This window comes from Lampris incognitus, chromosome 15, assembly GCF_029633865.1.
Source record: "Lampris incognitus isolate fLamInc1 chromosome 15, fLamInc1.hap2, whole genome shotgun sequence".
Lineage (NCBI taxonomy): Eukaryota > Metazoa > Chordata > Actinopteri > Lampriformes > Lampridae > Lampris > Lampris incognitus.
The window spans coordinates 46826206-46849516 of record NC_079225.1 but is presented as its reverse complement, the minus strand read 5'-3'; the positions used below and the strand labels follow the sequence as shown (position 1 = coordinate 46849516).

Below are 23311 nucleotides of genomic sequence, written 5' to 3'. Positions count from 1 at the left end.
CCTCAGCAGCAGCGGTGTGTTTGATTGGACAGACTACTGAGACTACGTCACACCTCAGCAGCAGCAGTGGTGTGTTTGACTGGACATACTACTGAGACTACGTCACACCTCAGCAGCAGCGGTGTGTTTGACTGGACATACTACTGAGACTACGTCACACCTCAGCAGCAGCGGTGTGTTTGACTGGACATACTACTGAGACTACGTCACACCTCAGCAGCAGCGGTGTGTTTGACTGGACAGACTACTGAGACTACGTCACACCTCAGCAGCAGCAGTGTGTTTGATTGGACATACTTCTGAGACTACGTCACACCTCAGCAGCAGCGGTGTGTTTGACTGGACAGACTACTGAGACTACGTCACACCTCAGCAGCAGCGGTGTGTTTGATTGGACATACTACGTCACACCTCAGCAGCAGCGGTGTGTTTGATTGGACATACTACTGAGACTACGTCACACCTCAGCAGCAGCGGTGTGTTTGACTGGACATACTACGTCACACCTCAGCAGCAGCGGTGTGTTTGACTGGACATACTACTGAGACTACGTCACACCTCAGCAGCAGCGGTGTGTTTGACTGGACATACTACTGAGACTACGTCACACCTCAGCAGCAGCGGTGTGTTTGACTGGACAGACTACTGAGACTACGTCACACCTCAGCAGCAGCGGTGTGTTTGACTGGACACACTACTGAGACTACGTCACACCTCAGCAGCAGCGGTGTGTTTGACTGGACATACTACTGAGACTACGTCACACCTCAGCAGCAGCGGTGTGTTTGACTGGACATACTACTGAGACTACGTCACACCTCAGCAGCAGCAGTGTGTTTGATTGGACAGACTACTGAGACTACGTCACACCTCAGCAGATGCGGTGTGTTTGACTGGACATACTACTGAGACTACGTCACACCTCAGCAGCAGCGGTGTGTTTGATTGGACATACTACTGAGACTACGTCACACCTCAGCAGCAGCGGTGTGTTTGACTGGACATACTACTGAGACTACGTCACACCTCAGCAGCAGCGGTGTGTTTGACTGGACATACTACTGAGACTACGTCACACCTCAGCAGCAGTGGTGTGTTTGACTGGACAGACTACTGAGACTACGTCACACCTCAGCAGCAGCGGTGTGTTTGATTGGACATACTACTGAGACTACGTCACACCTAAAAAGAGCCATGACAAGCCATTTCAGAAAAAGAGACCTTCTCCACGATGAGTGATTTCCTATATCAGAGCAGGTTTTTCCTTGAACTTTTACAGCTGTCCTCTCGTCTCGGTCTTTTTGCTCGGGGGGTGACTTTAATCAGTGCCGATATGAATCACAAGGCCGGCCTGGCAGTAAGACGGTGAGACTTAAGTATGTCATACCATATTCTGTCACCCAGATAAGATTCTGTGTACTTATGTGTATGACACTATCCACATGTTTAGTTTGGATTTCATCTCAGCCATCCTTCTCCACCCCTATAACTCCTCCTCTCCATCTCTCGCTACAGCTCCAACTCTTCTGCACACTCAACAGGCCCTTGAACTTTCTCTGTGTCTGTTTATCCATGTATATCTGCCATAATCCAAACTAAACAAGTGTGTTGTGAGGCGTGATGGCCTGGCGGCCTGTCCAGGGTGTCCCCCCGCCTGCCGCCCAGTGGCTGCTGGGAGACGCCCCAGCATCCCCGCCACCCTGACAGCAGGATAAACGCTTTGGATAGATGGAGGCGTAATTAGACTACAACTAGACTGCACTGTGACAGGTCGCTGCATAGCTTCATCTAACAAAGAGCTCTTCCTCCATGAACCCACAGTGGGGGCAGTTCTCTCTATCTCCCCCTCTATCTTTCAACAACCTCCTTTACCCCTCCTCTCACTATCGATGGAGGTGCACAGCTCACTGGGGCCAAGGCCCTGTTTAGTCAGTCAAGTTTTTTTGTGTAGCCTAAAATCACAAGGTAGTCCCCCAAAGGGCTTTACAACTAGTATAACATGCAACAATACATGGCCCGGTTTAGACCTTCAGACCTGGTTTCTTGTAACCACACAGATCCTGATTATGTCTGGGATGCATCCCATTCACACTTGCCATCAGCATGCATTTCCTGACTGCTTCGGCTTTTGTTTTGTTTTTTGCCCCCCCCCCCCCCCGTTTTTCTCCCCAATTGTATCCGGCCAATTACCCCCACTCCTCCGAGCCACCCCCCCGAACAGGCACCCCGACTGACCACAGGAGGTGCTAGTGCGGCGACCAGGACACATACCCACATCTGGCTTCCCACCTGCAGACACGGCCAATTGTGTCTGAAGGGACGCCCGACCAAGCCGGAGGTAACACGGGGATTTGAACTGGCGATCACCATGTCGGTAGGCAACGAAATAGACCGCTATGCCACCCGGACGCCAGTTTCCTGACCGCTTCTGATAAAATCTTACTTTCCTGCTCAATGTGCAAGTAATCACATACATCATATCCACAGTGTCCTCAGGGCTGAGGAAATGCATCTGGATTCACGCCACACGACCAGCGTGGACACGTGCATTTCTGACCCCCCCTGAGTGTGGTCGGTCAGATTCTGACCCCCCCCCCCCAAGTGTGGTGTGGTCGGTCAGATTCTGACCCCCCCCGAGTGTGGTGTGGTCGGTCAGATTCTGACCCCCCCTGAGTGTGGTGTGGTCGGTCAGATTCTGACCCCCCCCCCCCCAAGTGTGGTGTGGTCGGTCAGATTCTGACCCCCCCCCCCCCAAGTGTGGTGTGGTCGGTCAGATTCTAACCCCCCCCCCCCCCCCCAAGGGTGGTGTGGTCGGTCAGAGTCTCATTCCGTCTCAGATGCAGTCACACCTGCTGTTCTTAGCTGCCCGGTTGTGATCCGATCACTCAAGACATGTTTCAGAACCAGGCATGAGTCATGTAAAATGGTCACGTGAAGGGTTAGCACGGTGACACCCGGCCGACAGACACACAACAAAGACACGAGACCTTTCTGTTTTAGTCAGCAGCCCCCTGAAAGCAGGGGGATGATGGCGCGGTCCTGCTAGCTACTGTGGGTGCTGCGTGAAAAGAGCACTTGACAGCAAAGGACAAGACTACCGGTTCACTTTACTGAGCGCACATGTGAACTATACGTCCGCCCCATGAACACACAAAGACGGAAGAGACGCACCGTTTCGGCTGTGCTCGTCGATGGATGAGCGGACAGATCCTCCATTGATGATGCAAGAGCTGACGTGGTTCCACTGAAGCTCATCAGCGAATTTAATGTTGTTGTGCACCTGGACAATGAGAACAAACAGCAGTTACAGTTTTTTATTGCTGGTCAATTACAACTGCACAACTTAGGAATGTGACTTGACAAGGTGCCTAAAAGTTCCTTCCTGGAAATCCACATGAGAAGCTAATCCACAGATATCAAACTCGTGACCACTTTTTTGGTTGCTCATTTTAATGGCTGCCATTTAACACTTCTTTAAAAAGGGATTTGTTTTTTTGTCCAACAACCTACTGAATTCACATCTGCTTGATTATTGCAGCCAGCTAAGAGATCAGTAAAAATGGCTTCAGCATGAATGAGCCATTGCCTCGGTATGTTGGCTAACGTGAGCACGGGCTGGCTAATATAACCAGACTTCTAACGGGAATAACCTCCACTACTAAAAAAACAAACATAAGAGGTATGGATTCAAATTATATGGATCAAAACTAACACTGAACTATGCACTTAAACTGAAGGCAGAGACAGATGAGCAATGATCTGACCACAACACTGAACCGGCCTTCAGTCACCCTATTCCCCTGCTGTTGCAGGCCTAACACCTCCTGATCAGAGGCTGGAATAACTGCAACATGTGATATCTGAGGACCAGATTGAGAGCCACTGGAATAGATTGCTTACCATAGCATCACAGATTAGATTACCCAGGTTGCATTCGCGGAAACGACACTCTTCAAACGTCCCATTCAGGTAGACCAGAGTCTTCCCAATGTACTGGGATGAGTAATTAGCCAGGTTCTTCTTCCAGTCCTCCACCTCAGCCAGAATCTCTGGATCTGCTCAGGAGACTTAATGGGTTAAAGTCGGTCCTGGGAAAACCTTTCGAGAACTTTTTTTTAACCCCCCCCTTTTTTTTTCTCCCCAATTGTGTCCGGCCAATTACCCCACTCTTCCGAGCCGTCCCGGTCTCTGCTCCACCCCCTCTGCTGATCCGGGGAGGGCTGCAGACTAACACATGCCTCCTCCCATACATGTGGAGTCACCAGCCGCTTCTTTTCACCCGACAGTGAGGAGCTTCACCAGGGGGATGTAGCGCGTGGGAGGATCACGCTATTCCTCCCCCAGTTCCCCCTCCCCCCTGAACAGGCACCCTGACCGACCAGAGGGGGCACTAGTGCAGCGACCAGGACACATACCCACATCCGCTTTCTCACCTGCAGACACGGCCAATTGTGTCTGTAGGGACGCCCGACCAAGCCGGAGGTAACACGGGGATTCGAACCAGTGATCCCCGTGTTGGTAGGCAACAGAACAGACCACCATGCCACCCGGACACCCAAAAAACATGTTTTTAATCGGACTGAATCTTTAAAAACCAGTGCACTGCAAGAAAAATCCTGACAACATGCACGCTCCAAACACAGGGCCTTTTTTTTTTACAGTACTTTGTCATGTTTTCACAGTGCTTTGTCATGATTTCACAGTACTTCTTTCATGTTTTTACAGTGCTTTGTCATGTTTTTACAGTACTTTGTCATGATTTCACAGTACTTCTTTCATGTTTTTACAGTGCTTTGTCATGTTTTTACAGTACTTTGTCATGTTTTTACAGTGCTTTGTCATGTTTTTACAGTACTTTGTCATGTTTTTACAGTGCTTTGTCATGTTTTTACAGTACTTTGTCATGATTTCACAGTACTTTGTCATGATTTCACAGTACTTCTTTCATGTTTTTACAGTACTTTGTCATGTTTTTACAGTACTTCCTTCATGTTTTTACAGTACTTTGTCATGATTTCACAGTACTTTGTCATGATTTCACAGTACTTCTTTCATGTTTTTACAGTACTTTGTCATGTTTTTACAGTACTTTGTCATGTTTTTGCAGTGCTTTGTCATGTTTTTGCAGTACTTTGTCATGTTTTTACAGTACTTTGTCATGTTTTCACAGTACTTTGTCATGTTTTTGCAGTACTTTGTCATGTTTTTACAGTACTTTGTCATGTTTTTACAGTACTTTGTCATGTTTTCGCAGTACTTTGTCATGTTTTTGCAGTACTTTGTCATATACTTTGCCCATTAAGAGTTTGCATTCAGTCTGGTGTGATTTCATGATTGCTGCCGATATGATTCATGAGCATTTCTGACAGGCTGGCCACGCTCACACGTTTGCAGTGAGACTCTCTCGCTTCCCGGTGCCGTCATACCAACCAAACACGTCTCACATTAGTACGCTCATTTAAAAACCCCACTTTTCTTGTTGTTTTAGTAACACAACGACTACACATAAGAACATCCAAGAGGCAAAGTAAACCATCTCACCCAAACAGAAAAAAACCCATCAAAATAAGCAACAATCAAGAGGAACTTGAAAACACAAAAACTCAAATTGGAGACTGGTACCAAAGAAAACAGCCCAAGACAAATGAATTAAGACGGACATGGCTGCTGATAGAGGAAAGACACGGTTTGATGTGCATTTCCTTACCCTCTGGGACTGAGCTGTCGAGCAGGATGGGATTTCCCGTTGCCTTTAACACGTTGCCCGCTTCATCAAATGTTACCTTGAGATAACCCAGATACTTTCCAAAGGCGTAAGCTTGCACCACTGGGACATTCCTCCCTTCCTCTGACCTCACCATGAAAGGATAGGGCCCAGCTGGCCTCTCTGAGGATGGAGGGGATCCTAGCGGGAGACAGAGACCACATCAGAGTCAGGTTCACCTTCACGTTTACTGTCAATACAATGACATTCTTGTGCACTGGGACACAAGGACAAAGGGAACAGTAGTATTAGTCTTCTAGTTCTTCTAGTACCTGTGGTAGCAGAGGTAGTATTAGCGGCAGCACTAGTACAGTTCTCTGTACACCAGTATAGAGGGATGCGTTAGTGTGTAAGTGTCGCTGTACTATTTTATTTGTTTTGTTTGTTTTTTACTCCCCAGTCGTATTTGGCCAATTACCCCACTCATCCGAGCCGTCCCGGTCTCTGCTCCACCCCCTCTGCCGATCCGGGGAGGGCTGCAGACTACCACATGCCTCCTCCCATACATGTGGAGTCGCCAGCCGCTTCTTTTCCCCTGACAGTGAGGAGTTCCACCAGGGGGACGTAGCACATGGGAGGATCACGCTATTCCCCCCAGTTCCCCCTCCCCCCCGAACAGGCGCCCCGACTGACCAGAGGAGGCGCTAGTGCAGCAACCAGGACACATACCCACATTCACCTTCCCACCCACAGACACGGCCAATTGTGTCTGTAGGGACACCCGACCAAGCCGGGGGTAACACGGGGATTCGAACTGGCGATCCCCGTGTTGGTAGGCAACAGAATAGACCGCCACGCCATCCGGACGCCCGTAGCTGTACTATTTGTAGTGGTACTAGTAATGTGCTCCACATACCAGCACAGAGGAATGTCCTGATGAGTAGGTGCAGTAATCCTAGTAGTAATCGTAGTAGTACTAGCGTCAGTAGTAGCACCAGCAGGAGTGGCAGCTGTGCTATTTGTGGTAGTGTGTGTAATGTTCTCCACGCACCGGTATAGAGGAATGTGTTGGTGTGGCCACCAATGACCACATCCACACCACGGACCCTCCTGGCTATCTCCTGGTCCACAGTGAAGCCAGAGTGACCCAGAGCGATGATTTTGGTGATGTTGCGCGTTAGCAGCTTGTCCACCTCCAGCTGCAGGGCACCCACCTCGTCCTCGAACCGCAGGTGTGGTCCTGAGGATACACAGGCAAAAAGTAAAAGGACAGTGTGTGAAGACTGGACGAACGCCGCCATGTTGTAAACTCTGAGGATGAAAGAGAGAGAGCGAGGGAGCAAGAGAGAGATTATAATAAATACCAAACCACTTCTTTTTTTTGTTGGATTTTCCCCCCTTTTTCTCCCCAATTGTACCCGGCCAATTACCCCACGCTTCCGAGCCGTCCCGGTCTCTGCTCCACCCCCTCTGCCGATCCGGGGAGCCGCTTCTTTTCACCTGACAGTGAGGAGTTTCACCAGGGGGACATAGCGTGTGGGAGGATCACGCTATTCCCCCCAGTTCCCCCTCCCCCCTGAACAGGTGCCCTGACCAACCAGAGGAGGCGCTAGTGCAGCGACCAGGACACATACCCACATCCAGCTTCCCACCTGCAGACACAGCCAATTGTGTCTGTAGGGACGCCTGACCAAGCCGGAGGTAACACGGGGACTCGAACCGCCGATCCCTATGGCGGCAGAAGACTGCTGGTGGATTTGCTGTCCCCCTTCTCTGAAGACGGGAAGCAGAACTTCCTCGGCTGGGCAAGGCAGTTTGAGGTGGCGGCCGTCAGGGGGCTCATGGGAAGCGGCACCGACTCTTAGGGAGAGCTGGCGAGGATCTCCCCCCCCCCCCCACTGCAGTAGTGCAGCATAGATAGGGTGTTATGTGCATCATGCTTGTTGATATCTTTTGTTCTGATTTCTATTTCTTATGTTTTACTTCTGTTTGTTTCTGTTTTTCTTGTTTCTATTTTCTTATCTTGTATCTTGTTAGATTTTAGTTATTAGAGCATGAGTGTCTGTAACAGAACCCAATTTCCCCTCGGGGATGAATAAAGGATTCTGATTCTGATTCAGATCAGGGTCAGTGACGTGAACACATTAGGTTGAGGTAATCCAACCTCATTTGCATATGTTAGATTGAAGATGGCCCCTTGAGGCAATTTGTAATTTGTGATCTTGTGCTATGCAAATAAAACTGACTTGACAGGACAGATTATGGAATTCTGTAGACAGATATAGTGGACAGATATGATGGACAGATATGGTGGACAGATAGGGTGGACAGATATGAAGGACAGATAGGGTGGTAGATATGGAGGACAGATATGGTGGACAGATATGGTGGACAGATATGGTGGTAGATAAGGTGGACAGATATGGTGGACAGATATGGTGGTAGATATGGTGGACAGATATGGTGGACAGATATGATGGTAGATATGGTAGACAGATATGGTGGACAGATAGGGTGGTAGATATGGAGGACAGATATGGTGGTAGATATGGAGGAGATATGGTGGTAGATATGGTGGACAGATACGATGGACAGATATGGAGGACAGATATGGTGGTAGATATGGTGGACAGATATGGTGGACAGTTATGGTGGTAGATATGGTGGACAGATATGGAGGACAGATATGGAGGACAGATAGGGTGCTAGATATGGTGGACAGAAATGTTGGACAGATATGGAGGACAGATAGGGTGCTAGATATGGTGGACAGATAGGGTGATAGATATGGTGGATAGATGTGGTGGACAGATAGGGTGGTAGATATGGTGGACAAAAATGTTGGACAGATATGGAGGACAGATGGGGTGGTAGATATGTTGGACAGATATGGAGGACAGATAGGGTGGTAGGCCGTGTAGGCAAAGCTACATGACAAAACAAAAACCAGTATAACTTTACAACATGTGTAGCCTGATGTGACATGTTGATCGTCTTCACATCGACTCAGAGAACAAGGCAGACCACACACATGGACGGGGGTGGCAGGCAGACCACACACATGGACGGTGGTGGCAGGCAGACCACACACATGGACGGTGGTGGCAGGCAGACCACACACATGGACGGTGGTGGCAGGCAGACCACACACATGGACGGTGGTGGCAGGTCCTGTGACACCTGTGCTGCTCTCTTGTTGTTACACACACTTTAAACAGACTCTCTTACACATTGTGTCATAAAGCAAAGATAGAAGAACACTCCAAGGCTGAATAACCATTAAAACTCTGAAACGGGGCTAAGACCCCCACCCAATCACAGACACCAAGAAAAAATACTCACACACCATCCCCACCTCCACCTCCACACACCATCCCCACCACCTCCACACACCATCCCCACTACATCCACCTCCACACACCATCCCCACCACATCCACCTCCACACACCACACCACACAACAAACATCCAAACTCACCCTCCCTCTTCCCCAATCACAATAAAAGTGCTCCCCTCCACAAATCCACTAATAAACCCTTCTTCTCTAACATAACCATACAACAGATTAACATCTCTTTATACTTTTAAAAATATTCCACACCTCAACTCTCCTCTTTTCATAATGGGCCACATTCCTCCTTAGCTTGACAGCGAACCTGGCACAGCTTAAAACATAATCTAACAAATTCTCATTACACCCTCTCACTTTACCAGTCACCCCAAACAAGCACAATTCTCTCCATTCCATTCACTCAACAAACCACCTCTCCAACATCTACTTATTCATTCCTTCATGTCCAAAGCGTATCCATATAAAATTCTCACGTTCAACACTGTTCCACTTCACTGTCCGATTCCTCCATATCCTCCCGCCATGCTGGCTCGACCCAGCGCCGAGAGCTAAGTGTTAGGAGCAGCGAGCTACTGACCTGAAGGAGGCTCTCATTATAGCGGGTCTCTGTGAAAATGCCAGGGGGGTACTAAACCAGGTCTATGTGAGCACTCCCAGTTTTTCACAGACTGATCCAGCTGTGCAGTCAGTGTCTGATACTGCCTGCCTGCAGAAGCCGCTGCTCCACCCCCTCTGCTGATCCGGGGAGGGCTGCAGACCACCACATGCCTCCTCCCATACATGTGGAGTCACCAGCTGCTTCTTTTCACCTGACAGTGAGGAGTTTCACCAGGGGGATGTAGCACGTGGGAGGATCACGCTATTCCCCCCAGTTCCCCCTCCCCCCCGAACAGGCACCCCAACTGACCAGAGCAGGCGCTAGTGCAGCGACCAGGACACATACCCACATCTGGCTCCCCACCCACAGACACGACTAAGTTGTAGGTAACACGGGGACTCGAACCGCCGATCCCCGGCGAATCTTATTCAGCTAAACCATCTTTGGCAGTACTCTGTTAAACCAGGGAGCTATCAGGTGTTTTGTGTATCTAAAGACAAGCAAATTGGACAGAGGCGGACAGACAGAAGACAGAGACAAAAACAGAGACAGTCAAACAAGACAGAGAAAAGTACAGCAAAGGTCGAAGAGAAGAGAGAGGAAGGTCAGCGACAGAGAAATGGAGAGAAGTGAGGGAGAGATGCCCTCCTCATATTTACCGGGCTGAGACAGGGCGGGAGTTTCCTGCGTCGTGTACCCGACCACACCAACCAGCTCATTGCCAACCTTAAATATCTTGTGAGGAGAGTACAGGCCGTAGATTTTTGGGCTCAGCGTCCGGTCGGGTCTGAGGTTCGCACTGAGAACAGAACAGTTGACCCTCTTCAGGAAGGGTTCGATGAGTCCATCCACTCCGTTGTCAAATTCATGATTCCCGAGGGCCTGGAAGAGACAAACCAAAGGACAGAGAGGAAATGAACATTTAAGAGGTAAAAGACAGACAGCAACAGAGGCGATTCTCAAGTAAAAGGAGGTGAATTTGGGTCCTTGGCTGGCTCGATTAAAATTCTGTAAGATGGAAGCAAGAGAAGTTGAACGATAACTGTCGAGATTCATTTTTTCAAATGAATGTGCAGCATTTGTACTTTTTCCGTCCACACTGCAAAAAAGACGAGCTTGTCGAGGCCTTTTATCGTAAGTCTCATCACGCTTACTTCAGCATACTGCCAGTAAAGTCACCCGCTGACAGATAACCAGGCCTGTCTGGAGAAAGCGAACTTGTTTCATGATTGCAAGATCTTGTGTATGGGTTTTTCACTGAATAGAAGAACTCTTACAACAAGAAACTTGAATGAAGAGAATATTCCTGTTTGAGAGTAAATGTCTTTAAACAAGTCCTGTTATTGTAAAACAAGTACACTTTCTTGAAACAGGCAACATTATCTGTCAGTGGGATAAGACATTTTTACTAGCAGTGTCTGTAAATGAGCATTATGAGACTTAAAATATAATATATACTATATGGATAATATATGGAGACAGGGCAGCATCCCGAATAGACAGAGGCGTCAGTGCTGGGGTCCGAGGTAAAGGCCTACCACTAGCAGTGGGGCAACTTTGAGCTCCATGACAGGCTGGTGTAGCGGAGGTGGCAAGCTCCTGGACGAGGGAGTGGCCTCTTGCTGGCAGCCATACCAACATGTACCCTGGTTCTGCCAAATGACGGAAGCTAAGCAGGTGTGGGCTTGGCTAGTACTTGGATGGGAGACCTCCCGGGAAAACCGAGCTGCTGCTGGAAGTGGTGTTGGTGGGCCAGTAGGGGGCAGTCTTCACTCTGGTCCTAATAAACAACAAAAATCCCAGTGCAGTGACGGGGACACTGTGCTGTAGGAGAGGCTGTCTTTCGGATGAGACGTTAAACCGAGGTCCTGACTCACTGTGGTCATTAAAGATCCCATGACACTTATCACAAAGTGTAGGGGCTCCCCTGTGTCCTGGTAACATTCCCAACCTGGCTCTCTCCATCTGGCCACCTCATCACCCCCCATGTAACTGGCTCAGTGACTCCTCCCTCTCCACCTCAAGCTGATGTGTGGTGAGTGTCCTGGTGAAAAATGGCTGCCGTGCGTCACCCAGGTGGTGCTGCACATGGGTGGTGGTTGAAGTGAGTTACCCCCTTCAATGTGAAGTGCTTTGGGTGTCTAGAAAAGTGCTATATAAATGTAATGATTATTATTATTATTAAAACAAGATAAAATATACGCTGGTCTTTTTGTCGTGTAGTTTTCGATTAACAAGCGCACTGCAAACTTGACAGGTACGCATTTTATATTCTTCACTTTATGGAAAGCGAAGAATTTCCTTGGTTTTCTGACACTTAGTGTTTGCAGACTGTGATCGTGGGAGTACGAGACAGAGCGTGTGCGAGAGATGTGTATGCGCGTATGCGTCTCGTCTGGTTTGCCGTCAGCTCCACCTTGCCACCCGGTCGTGGGTAACCCTACTGCACCTGCACCATCTTTTAATTATGCACACCTAGGCATGTGCTGAAACGCAAGTGAAGCGGCCACTTCTGTTTTAGACCCCAACGCACCCTAACAACAAATCAGGCCTGCAACATTTGTCTGGGACATTTTATTTTATTTATTATTTCTTCCGTTTCTCCTTGGATACACAGAGGGTTCTGAGTGACGGGGGTGAGTGTGTGTGGGCCCACAAGTTATCGTTTTGCCTTTCTATAACTTAGTTACCCTTGATAGTAACTGAAAAGGTACTGTCATACCCACCTGTAGAAGTAAGTACAATAGTGGTGACTATAGTTAATATCGAGGTGGGTGTTACACAATGGAGTAACACCCACCTCGATACTAACCATTGTGTAACACACACACACACACACGCGCGGAGACTGACAAATTCACACACATCCACTCACACTGGATCTTTTTGCCATGACGTACCAGTGTAAGTCGTTTTATTTTATCTGCTGATGTATATATGTTGTGTATTCGTGCACTGTGTTATTGTCCTTGATGTGAAAATGCTTTGCAATACAAATGTATATTTGTCATGCTAATAAAAGCGAATTTGAATTTGAGAGAGAGAGAGAGAGAGTGTGTATGTGTGTGTGTGAGAAAGTGTGTGAGAGAGAGTGTCTGAGAGTGTGTGAGATAGTGTATGTGTGTGTGAGAGAGAGAGAGAGAGAGAGACCTTTGACCTTTAACCAAGCCTTTAATGGTCCAATTCTTCATTCACATCAAGATAACAACATTAACACAAATACTCATGTACACATAGTGAAAACCACAACAATTGTCATACACAGTAAAACCGAAAGGATACAGACCTTCCCCTATATTTTTTTTCTTCCAGAAATTACTAAGAAGCACTTGGTTTTCTACAGTGCACAGCACATCCCCATGTTCCCAAATAGAAATGAATCTTTCCAAGTTTGAAGTAAGTTTGAAAAACATGAACTCAATGTTCAGCCGAGCAGCCACTAGACACCTGAACATGAGCATGGCATCTGTGGATCCTGCGCCTTTCATTTTGTTCCTTCTACTAAGCCAAATGATCATTTTTGCCTGACCTATCAGAAAATTAACCAAGGTGACATGTCTGCACTGTGCTGCCGTGTACCTCGGACCAAAGACAAACAGGCTGTCTTGGAGAACCTCGCCTAAACCTCTGAGCCACCACTGCAGTACAGAGAAAAGAGGGCTCAACCTGGCACATCTGAGCCATAAGTGCTGTAGAGTTCATTACAGAAAGAGCACTGGCTCCCTGCCCTAGGATCAATGTGTGCCACATGTCTGTTCATGGCCACAGCCCCATGTACCACCCTCCACTGTAGATCTGCAGTGCGTTTCTCTATGGGGGGTTTGTACAGCGAACTCCAGCTGCCCATGGGGAATGAGCCTGGTGCCAACACACTCAACCACCTCGACTCCTGCACGGATTGACAAAGATGGAAAAACAGGTCGCATAGCTGGCTGATCCTCTCTACACTCTCCTCCTAGTGCCTCTCTGAAGAAGCCAGGAAGTGCACTGATCATTTCCTCCAACAACCTCTCCATCAAACGAAGAGATTTAAAGCCAGTCTCTTGGCTCAAAATGCCAGCCATCTTCCACTGTCCTCCTGATCTGAGACACACTAACTTCGTTAAGTCCAGCTCTTATGAGGGATCTCTGTACACTTACGGAGCTGAGCATCCTGCAGCGTATAGTGGGTTATGGAACAGTGGTTCCTCCCCTACACTGCCATAGAGCTGGGAGTAGTCTCTGTTGGTGCGTAAGACCGTTCCCCAACCTCAGAGGACAGATTGATAGAAGGGTGTCGTAGTGAACTCCATGCCAGCCAGGTCCAGAAGGAACAAGTGCTTGTCATAGTTCAGGTTCATAACCCTCCGAAGCAACACAGATGCTGTTTCACTCCAAAGTCGCTGGTTATAGTATAAAAGGTGCTGCACAGTTTGAAGGCAAAAAGCCATGATACGACTGCGGAGGTCAATCAGGCCCTGGCCTCCTTCCAGCACTGGTAGGAACAGTACAGCAGACTTGGTCCAGTGAAAGCCTCCCCAAAAGAAGTTCACCAGTGTCTTCTGTACTTTCCGTATGAGCGTGTCCGGAGGTTCTAAAACTGTAAACTGATGCCAGAATATCGAGGCAATCAAGTTGTTAACAATCAAGACTCTCCCCCTATAGTCCATCTAAACAATCGGGCACTGACCTTTTCAATTAAACCCTCCCAGTTTTTGCTCAGAAAGCGGTCACTGCCCAGAAAGACACCTAGGCATTTTATCCCTTCTGTATTCCACGGCAGCCCCACTGGTAATGTCGGTGTATCACCCATATTTCAATTTTGAACATTTAAAGTAAAATTTCCTTGCCTTTCTTTCCTAAGTTTAGTCAGAATCTTCTTTAGACGAAACCTCTTCTGTTTACTGAGCTCTTCCTATCCAGCCATTTTTCTAATCTTCATAAGAGTTAACAAACCTGTCCACATCAAAGAAGACATCTGCTACTTTCACAGACTGTCTGCCGTAAGTTTCATCAAGGAAATCATTAATTTCCTTTAATGAGTATGACTGCGAGATCACCTTGTGACACAAAATCAGTAAACTGAGATAGGCTATCATCCTCCAACATGTCCTCATCTTTATTTCCAGCATTTTCAGTGTGACTCACCTGTTGCAGAGACCTGACTCTCAGCCTCAGCTGGGTGACTGTCTCTCACTGGTTCTGTCTGTCCTCTGTCTCTGCATGCATCCATAACCTGTGCTGCAGTATCACTCAGCTTGCCGTCATTTACATTATTGCTGTCTTGCTCAGTTGTTACATTTCCCTCCATACCAGGTTGCGGATCACCAGTTGCGGTATCTCCAGCCACCTGCTGCGCTGTTAGCGGGTAGTTCAGGCTGTTGCTCACCTGAACTGCTGCCTGCCGTGGGCTCCCTGTGCGGACAGGATGAACATTTGTGGCCGACATCGCTGCACTCAAAACATTTCATACTGCCAGAACTTGCATACAAAGTGTAGAAACCGTGTTCGTATTTGACATCAAATGACACTTGTAGATGTTCTGAGGGATCTTTTAAATACATGAACGCCTCTCTCCACAGGGAGTTAACATGCCGCAGTCTAGCGCCGAGAGAGAGAGAGAGAGAGAGAGAGAGAGAGAGAGAGAGAGAGAGAGAGAGAGAGAGAGAGGACAAACCATTTCCAAACTCTATTTAAGAAAGTCCAATATCAAAACCCACTCAACTCCCCCATCACTGAGCAGGAACTTTTAGACCAAATTGGCAAGCTTAAGCCCAAAATACCATGTGGACCTGATGGCATTCTAAATGAAATGCTAAAATATATGAATGAAAAGTCTCAATGTGCTACACTTAAGTTATTCAACCTAGTTCTGAGTGTGGGTTATTCCCCTGATATCTGGAATCACGGATTAATTACACCAATTTTCAAAAGTGGAGATAAATTTGATCCCAACAACTACCAAGGCATCTGTGTGAACAGTAACCTGGAGAAGGTATTCTGTAGTATCATTAACTCCCGGCAAATAAACTTCCTTATGAAACACAACGTCTTCAGTAAAAGCCAGACTGGATTCTTGCCAAATTACCGCACTACTGATCATATTTACACACCCTAATTGAAAAACATACTCAAAAACAAAAACAAATTATTTACTTGTTTTATCGACTACAAAAAAGCATTTGATTCTATTTGGCACTACGGATTGTTCTACAAATTAATGGAAAGCGGTGTAGGGGGAAAAACACATGATATTATAAAATCAATGTACTCGGGAGCTAAGTGTGGAATCAAAATAGGATTCAAAAGAACTCACTATATCCCTCAGGAGTGTGGAGTGAGACAGGGCTGCCCTTTAAGCCCAACTCTGTTTAACTTGTATATCAATGAGTTAGCAACTATGCTGGAAAACTCACCAGCACCTGGACTCCCTCTGCAAGACAGTGAGGTCAAATTCCTGCTCTATGCGGATAACCTGGTCCTTCTTTCACCATCGGAGGAAGGACTCCAGACTCAATTAGACCTTCTTCAAAAGTTTTGTCAGACCTGGGCCCTGACAGTTAACATGAGTAAAACTAAAATAATGATATTTCAGAAAAGATCCAGATATCAGGGAAGACGGCACATATTTAGATTAGGACCAAATGAAATTGACCATCCATCCAATTATGCCTAGCTAGGCCTTAGAATCAATCCTAGAGGAACTTTCAACATGGCAGTGAATGAACTAAGAGACAGGGCATGCAGGGCTCTACTTGCCATAAAAAGACAAATCCCTTTTGAAATTCCAATTAGAATCTGGTTAAAAATATTTGAATCAGTCATAGAACCAATTGCCCTTTATGGCAGTGAAGTGTGGGGTCCACTTGCAAGTCAAGAACTAGATAAATGGGAAAAACATCCAACTGAGACCCTGCATGTTGAATTCTGTAAAAACATTCTTAAAGTTCGTCGGCACACTACAAACAATGCATGCAGGGCAGAACGAGGCCAATATCCTCTTCTGATTAAAATTCAAAAAACAGCAATCAAATTCTGGAAACATCTAACATTCAGCGACCCACACGCTTTCCATTATAAAGCCTTGCAATACCAAGAGTTGAGCAAAGATAAGAACTCTCCAGCCAACCTGGTCTTCAGCCATCCTGTTCCACTAACACATACTAACACTTTAGAGGCACAAGACCAGGTCCAAACTACACAACATATTCGGCTTCAACAAATTCCCTCAAGCCTAAAAGACAATTATTATGAATATTGGCAATCTAAAACAAATCCCCACAGCAAGATGCAATGCTATTTGGCCCTAGACAGAGAGGACACATTAGCAGATCACCTTGTTCAAATAACAGAAACAAATTTGAGAAACATACTGACGAAATACTGACTCAGTGAGCATCGCCTAGTCATAGAAACAGGCAGACTTTCAAAAATTTGAGGAGAGACACCCCAAATTTATTGCCCTGCCAAACCCTAGAAAATTGCCCTACATACTAGGTGAACACAGGGACAGTGTACTGTGGCTGCACAGTATGTTCTAGCCTGCCACCATCTGAGGGACAGAGAGCGATACCCCGTACTCCTTCCGAACAGGGTGGACCGGGACAACACTCGGACACACACAGACAGCCCCCCCCCCCAAACACAGTCACATACACACACACTACACGCACACACACAGACAGCCCCCCCACACACACACACACACTCACAGGGCCACACAGACGATGGCAGAAAGATTTTTATTGCATGTGTTGATGTATATGTGTTCTATATTGTATAGTGTTCTTGTCCTTTATGTGAACACACACACACAGACTGACAAATTCACATACATCCACTCACACTAGATCTTGTTGCCATGACGTAGCTGCGTAAGTTGTTTCATTGCATCTGTTGATGTATATATGTTGTGTATTCATGCACTTATTGTCCTTGATGTGAAAATGCTTTGCAATACAAATGTATATTTGTCATGCTAATAAAAGCGAATTTGAATTTGAGAGAGAGAGAGACACACACACACACACACACACACACACACACACACACAGACAGACAGACAGACAGACAGACAGACAGACAGACAGACAGACAGACAGACAGACAGACAGACAGACAGACAGACAGACAGACAGACAGACAGAGAGAATGCTTTATGCTTCGTGGCTAACCTGTGTGAGCTAGTGACTATCTACCCTATAACCACCATGTCAGTTTTTCTTACATCATAAGACTCTACGCCCCGCCTCTGCTGTACTGTAACCCACTCCCCATTTCTAAGTCACCCAATCAAGTTAATTAAAACCAACTGAGGCTCTGAGTGAACCATAAATAACCCGTCAGCGGGTGACGCTGTGAAAGATCTGCTTTTCAGATGCAGCTTTGTGTTTTTCCTCTGCAGCTTTAGGTGTCTAACAGTCACGTTTGAGCTCTCAGTTTAAAATCTACACAATGACCTGGATTAAGCAGGTATAGCTGATGGATGGATGCACAACGCAGGAACCTTACTTTACCATACAGACGTACAGCAGACCTCCATGAAGCTCAGCCCCAAACGTCAGACGTGAGAAGATAACTCTTTTCACTCGTATGTCTATCCATGTCCATACTACATTTGTATATACCGGATACATGCTGAATATATATATATATGTAAAAACAGGTGTATATATATATATATATATGTGTGTGTGTGTGTATATATATATATATATATATATAGAGAGAGAGAGAGAGAGAGAGAGAGAGAGAGAGAGAGTGGTTATTGCCATTTGCACTGTTCACCTCCCAATGCAATGTCTTCCATGATCATAATAGTTTTGTGTAGTTTTGTTTATTCCTGCACACAGCGTGTGTACTCTACATCTAAAACTTGCCTGTACTCGTCTATGCTGCTATGACATCTGAGTTTCCCCTCAGGGATTATAAGGTATCGTCTTATCTTATTCTGTCTCTCTTGTCTCTGGGTCTTGGTGTGCTGTGATGAAGGTGGTGACACACCTTGACTGTTGTCCACCAGGACAGATGGGAACGGGCCTGCACACGGAGTCACACGGGATGTAATAATAATAACAATAAATCAATCTTATATAGCGCTTTTCTAATACTCAAAGTTGCTTTACAGTAAACGGGGTGAAACAAGACGACATACAAACATAACCCAGACATACAGGGGTGGATGGGAAGGGGGGGGGCAAACATACAGGGGTGGATGGGAAGGGGGGGCTACGAGAGGGAGAAGCGGCAGCCACACACGGCGCCAGCAGTACTCTCCCACTTGGACAGATAGAAAACGGCAAGAAAAACAAACATCATAAATCACAGATGAAGTCTGAAGAGGCGAGTCCCAACCAATGACCTGAATGTGGGCAGCCCGCAGCAGTGTCCGGGGCACTTGGGGAGGGAATTGGAGAGCGAGTTGAGGGAGGAGGCAGGTCGAGCACTCGGTCCCCAGCCTGCCCCAGACCAGGGGTGGACGACAGGACTGTAGGCTATTTCAAATTTCACATGGCAACTAACTACCATGCTGTTATTAATGAGTCAATAATACATAGGAGTGTAGCACAACATTCTGGGCCCTATACATAAGCAGTCTCTGTGGGCCCCTTTCCTCTTTTGTCTCTCACGCATCACTTTTTTGAGTTCTAGCATACTGTAAATTATTTACAATCACAGAACATGAATCTAGTTTAACCTGACTTAACCTAACTTAACCTGACCTAACCTGACTTAACCTGACTTAACCTAACTTAACCTGACTTAACCTAACTTAACCTGACCTAACTTAACCTAACTTAACCTGACTTAACCTGACTTAACCTGACTTAACCTGACTTAACCTGATTCTTGCAGTGACTGAAAAAATGTGTAGCAGCTGTGCTACCTAGCTGTGGTGGTAGGAGTTAGCCAGCCACCTTTCTTTTATAAGCTCCTAGCTCACATTTCTTTTGGGAGAAATTCCTCAACAGTTGTTTCCCTCATGTTGCCTTCTCTCCCTTCCTTTCCTCCTTTATTCTCTGGAACCCGGAGTTTGTTTTCTCCAGGAAAGGCGGGACTCTGCGCTCGTGCTTGTCTCAGCAGTCAGCGTGACAGGACTAGATGAGCTGCATTGAGCAACGCTCGTGAGGGGAGGACCAAACCATTTTGCACCTTTTGTAAGGGGTGAGAGGGCTTCAGAGAGGGATGAGAGGGCTTCAGAGAGGGGTGAGAGGGCTTCAGAGAGGGGTGAGAGGGCTTCAGAGAGGGCTGAGAGGGCTTCAGAGAGAGGTGAGAGGGGCCTCAGAGAGGGGTGAGAGGGCTTCAGAGAGGGGTGAGAGGGCTTCAGAGAGGGGTGAGAGGGCTTCAGAGAGGGGTGAGAGAGCTTCAGAGAGGGGTGAGAGGGGCCTCAGAGAGGGGTGAGAGAGCTTCAGAGAGGGGTGAGAGGGGCCTCAGAGAGGGATCATAGGGCTTCAGAGAGGGGTGAGAGGGCTTCAGAGAGGGGTGAGAGAGCTTCAGAGAGGGGTGAGAGGGGCCTCAGAGAGGGATGAGAGGGCTTCAGAGAGGGGTGAGAGGGCTTCAGAGAAGGGTGAGGGGGCTTCAGAGAGGGGTGAGAGGGGCCTCAGAGAGGGGTGAGAGGGCTTCAGAGAGGGGTGAGAGGGCTTCAGAGAGGGGTGAGAGGGCTTCAGAGAGGGGTGAGAGGGGCCTCAGAGAGGGGTGAGAGGGCTTCAGAGAGGGGTGAGAGAGCTTCAGAGAGGGGTGAGAGGGCCTCAGAGAGGGGTGAGAGGGCTTCAGAGAGGGGTGAGAGGACTTCAGAGAGGGGTGAGAGAGCTTCAGAGAGGGGTGAGAGGGCCTCAGAGAGGGGTGAGAGGGGCCTCAGAGAGGGATGAGAGGGCTTCAGAGAGGGGTGAGAGGGCCCTCGGATAGGGGTGAGAGGGGCCTCAGAGAGGGGTGAGAGGGGCTTCAGAGAGGGATGAGAGGGCTTCAGAGAGGGGTGAGAGGGCTTCAGAGAGGGGTGAGAGGGCCTCAGAGAGGGGTGAGAGGGCCCTCGGAGAGGGGTGAGAGGGGCCTCAGAGAGGGGTGAGAGGGCTTCAGAGAGGGGTGAGAGGGCCTCAGAGAGGGGTGAGAGGGCCCTCGGAGAGCCTCCACTATTTTATTTAAGTCTTTCAACCGATGTATTGAGCCACGTTTAACTGAAGTTATGACACTAATTAATTAGAAATAAAAATTTGCAAACCAAAACAAACTTTTAATTCCAGGGTTCCAGAGCCCCCCCCTCCCCCTCCTGGGCCCTGGTAGGTCCTTCCCCTTCCCCCACTACGATGCCGCCGATTAGACATGCCTATTCTTTCTAATGGGGGTTTTAGTTTACGGTGCTGTCGTTAAGGATGAGCAGGGTAGTATTGTTTCAGAATCAGTATCTTCTTATACACACGTGTAACAGTCGCAATGCAGAGTGTTTAGATTAGTGTAAGGGCCCAGACCCACCAAACCCTCATCACAGAACCGGCGGCAACCAAGGCCGTCTGTTGCGTCGCCTCACGTCTGCGCGCAAATAGCACTTGAACACACCGCAACTACAGCCAACGGATGTTCTGCGCCTGCGTGAGATGAAATAACTCTCCCTGCCGCCAGGTGGCGGTAGTCTATTCGTCATTCAAAATGTGAACCCGGAAGCCCCAGGATATTTACCGTGCGCTAGCGAACAATAACACAATTACGAACAGTGTCCAAGGAGGTCAAAGGCCAAAAAGAAAATGTTACCTGCTACGACGAGTTTATGTTCGACCTGACGCCCGAGTTGTGTCGTCACCGCTCGGTTGGCATAACGTGTCCCTGTAACGTGGTACAGAGCTGGCCTCGCCCCAATCATGCTGATCTGCAGGTCTTCAGTCTCTTCATCCCAGATTGCCACGTCGCTGTGAAAATATTCGCTTCTTGAACTGTTCCGGGGAGGTGAAGGCGACAAATGAGAAGAGGCCTCCTGACGTCGTCGTTCTGCTTGCCTTCGTAACTTCCGTTTCTCTTCTCGTGCACTGATTCGCTAAGCTGAACAGCCAATCAGAGTGATCTCTCTCTGGCTCCGCCGAGGCGCCCGGGTAGCGTAGCGGCCTATTCCGCTGCCTACCAACACGGGGGTCGGCGGTCCGAATCCCTGTGTTACCTCCGGCTTGGTCGGGCGTCTCTATCGTCTGAAAAGCTGCCGACAGGGGTCCGACTAGTGCCAACGGTGCGGGACACACCGCAAAAACTAGGGCCACAGACGCTCACCGACGGCCCGGGCCTGGTGTGTCACAACAAACTGGTCCACGTTGGAATAAAACTCTCGTGGAAAATGGGATCTGGCAAGATCTGCTTTTTACGAGTAGTCTTGAAGAAAACATTTTAGCACATCTGACAAATAATATAAATTAGTCTGATTTAATGACTTGTCAGACAACCGTCTTCTTTATTTCCCCTTAAAATCACGCTCATCATTACTGGGGAGATCAGTTCTACTGGAGAGATCGGTTCTACTGGAGAGATCGGTTCTACTGGGGAGATCGGTTCTACTGGAGAGATCAGTTCTAATGGGGAGATCGGTTCTACTGAGGAGATGAGTTCTACTGGGGAGATGAGTTCTACTGGGGAGATCGGTTCTACTGGAGAGATCGGTTCTACTGGGGAGATGAGTTCTACTGGGGAGATGAGTTCTACTGGGGAGATGAGTTCTACTGGAGAGATCAGTTCTACTGGGGAGATGAGTTCTACTGGGGAGATGAGTTCTACTGGAGAGATGAGTTCTACTGGGGAGATCAGTTCTACTGGAGAGACGAGTTCTACTGGGGAGATCAGTTCTACTGGAGAGATCAGTTCTACTGGGGAGATCAGTTCTACTGGAGAGATCAGTTCTAATTGGGAGATCAGTTCTACTGGAGAGATCAGTTCTACTGGGGAGATCAGTTCTACTGGAGAGATCAGTTCTAATGGGGAGATCAGTTCTACTGGAGAGATCAGTTCTACTGGGTAGATCAGTTCTACTGGAGAGATCAGTTCTACTGGGGAGATCAGTTCTACTGGAGAGATCAGTTCTACTGGGGAGATCAGTTCTACTGGAGAGACGAGTTCTACTGGGGAGATCAGTTCTGGAGAGATCAGTTCTACTGGAGAGATCAGTTCTACTGGAGAATCAGTTCTACTGGAGAGATCGGTTCTACTGGGGAGATGAGTTCTACTGGGGAGATCAGTTCTACTGGGGAGATCAGTTCTACTGGGGAGATGAGTTCTACTGGAGATATGAGTTCTACTGGGGAGACGAGTTCTACTGGAGAGATCAGTTCTAATTGGGAGATCAGTTCTACTGGGGAGATCAGTTCTACTGGGGAGATCAGTTCTACTGGAGAGATCAGTTCTACTGGAGAACTCAGTTCTACTGGGGAGATCAGTTCTACTGGAGAGACGAGTTCTACTGGGGAGATCAGTTCTGGAGAGATCAGTTCTACTGGAGAGATCAGTTTTACTGGAGAAATCAGTTCTTTCAGTTCTTTGCAAACGGAGCATTGAAAGGTAAAACCTGCATAACAAATAGCTGATGTTCTTTCATCCTGCCAGAGTTTACTTATCGCCAAAAAAAACAAAAAACCCCAGTGGTGAATTTCTTTTCCAGTACTGCTCAACACTAACCGGCATGATTTAGAAACATACCAGAGGCAACCCCAGT

At 47.7% G+C, this 23311-nt stretch overlaps 1 protein-coding gene across 1 annotated transcript in view; it reads right to left on the bottom strand.

Annotated features, from left to right (window-relative positions):
• The window catches only part of nt5e (5'-nucleotidase, ecto (CD73)), a 33851-nt gene that overhangs the window by 8728 nt on the left and 1812 nt on the right, over positions 1-23311 (bottom strand). Inside the window, exons 2-6 of the mRNA XM_056294852.1 lie at positions 10314-10536; positions 6756-6944; positions 5708-5905; positions 3901-4055; positions 3172-3280 (exon numbers count right to left, since the gene is read on the bottom strand). Of these exons, the coding sequence (XP_056150827.1) occupies positions 3172-3280; positions 3901-4055; positions 5708-5905; positions 6756-6944; positions 10314-10536 (874 nt within the window). The remainder of the gene's footprint in view (positions 1-3171; positions 3281-3900; positions 4056-5707; positions 5906-6755; positions 6945-10313; positions 10537-23311) is intronic.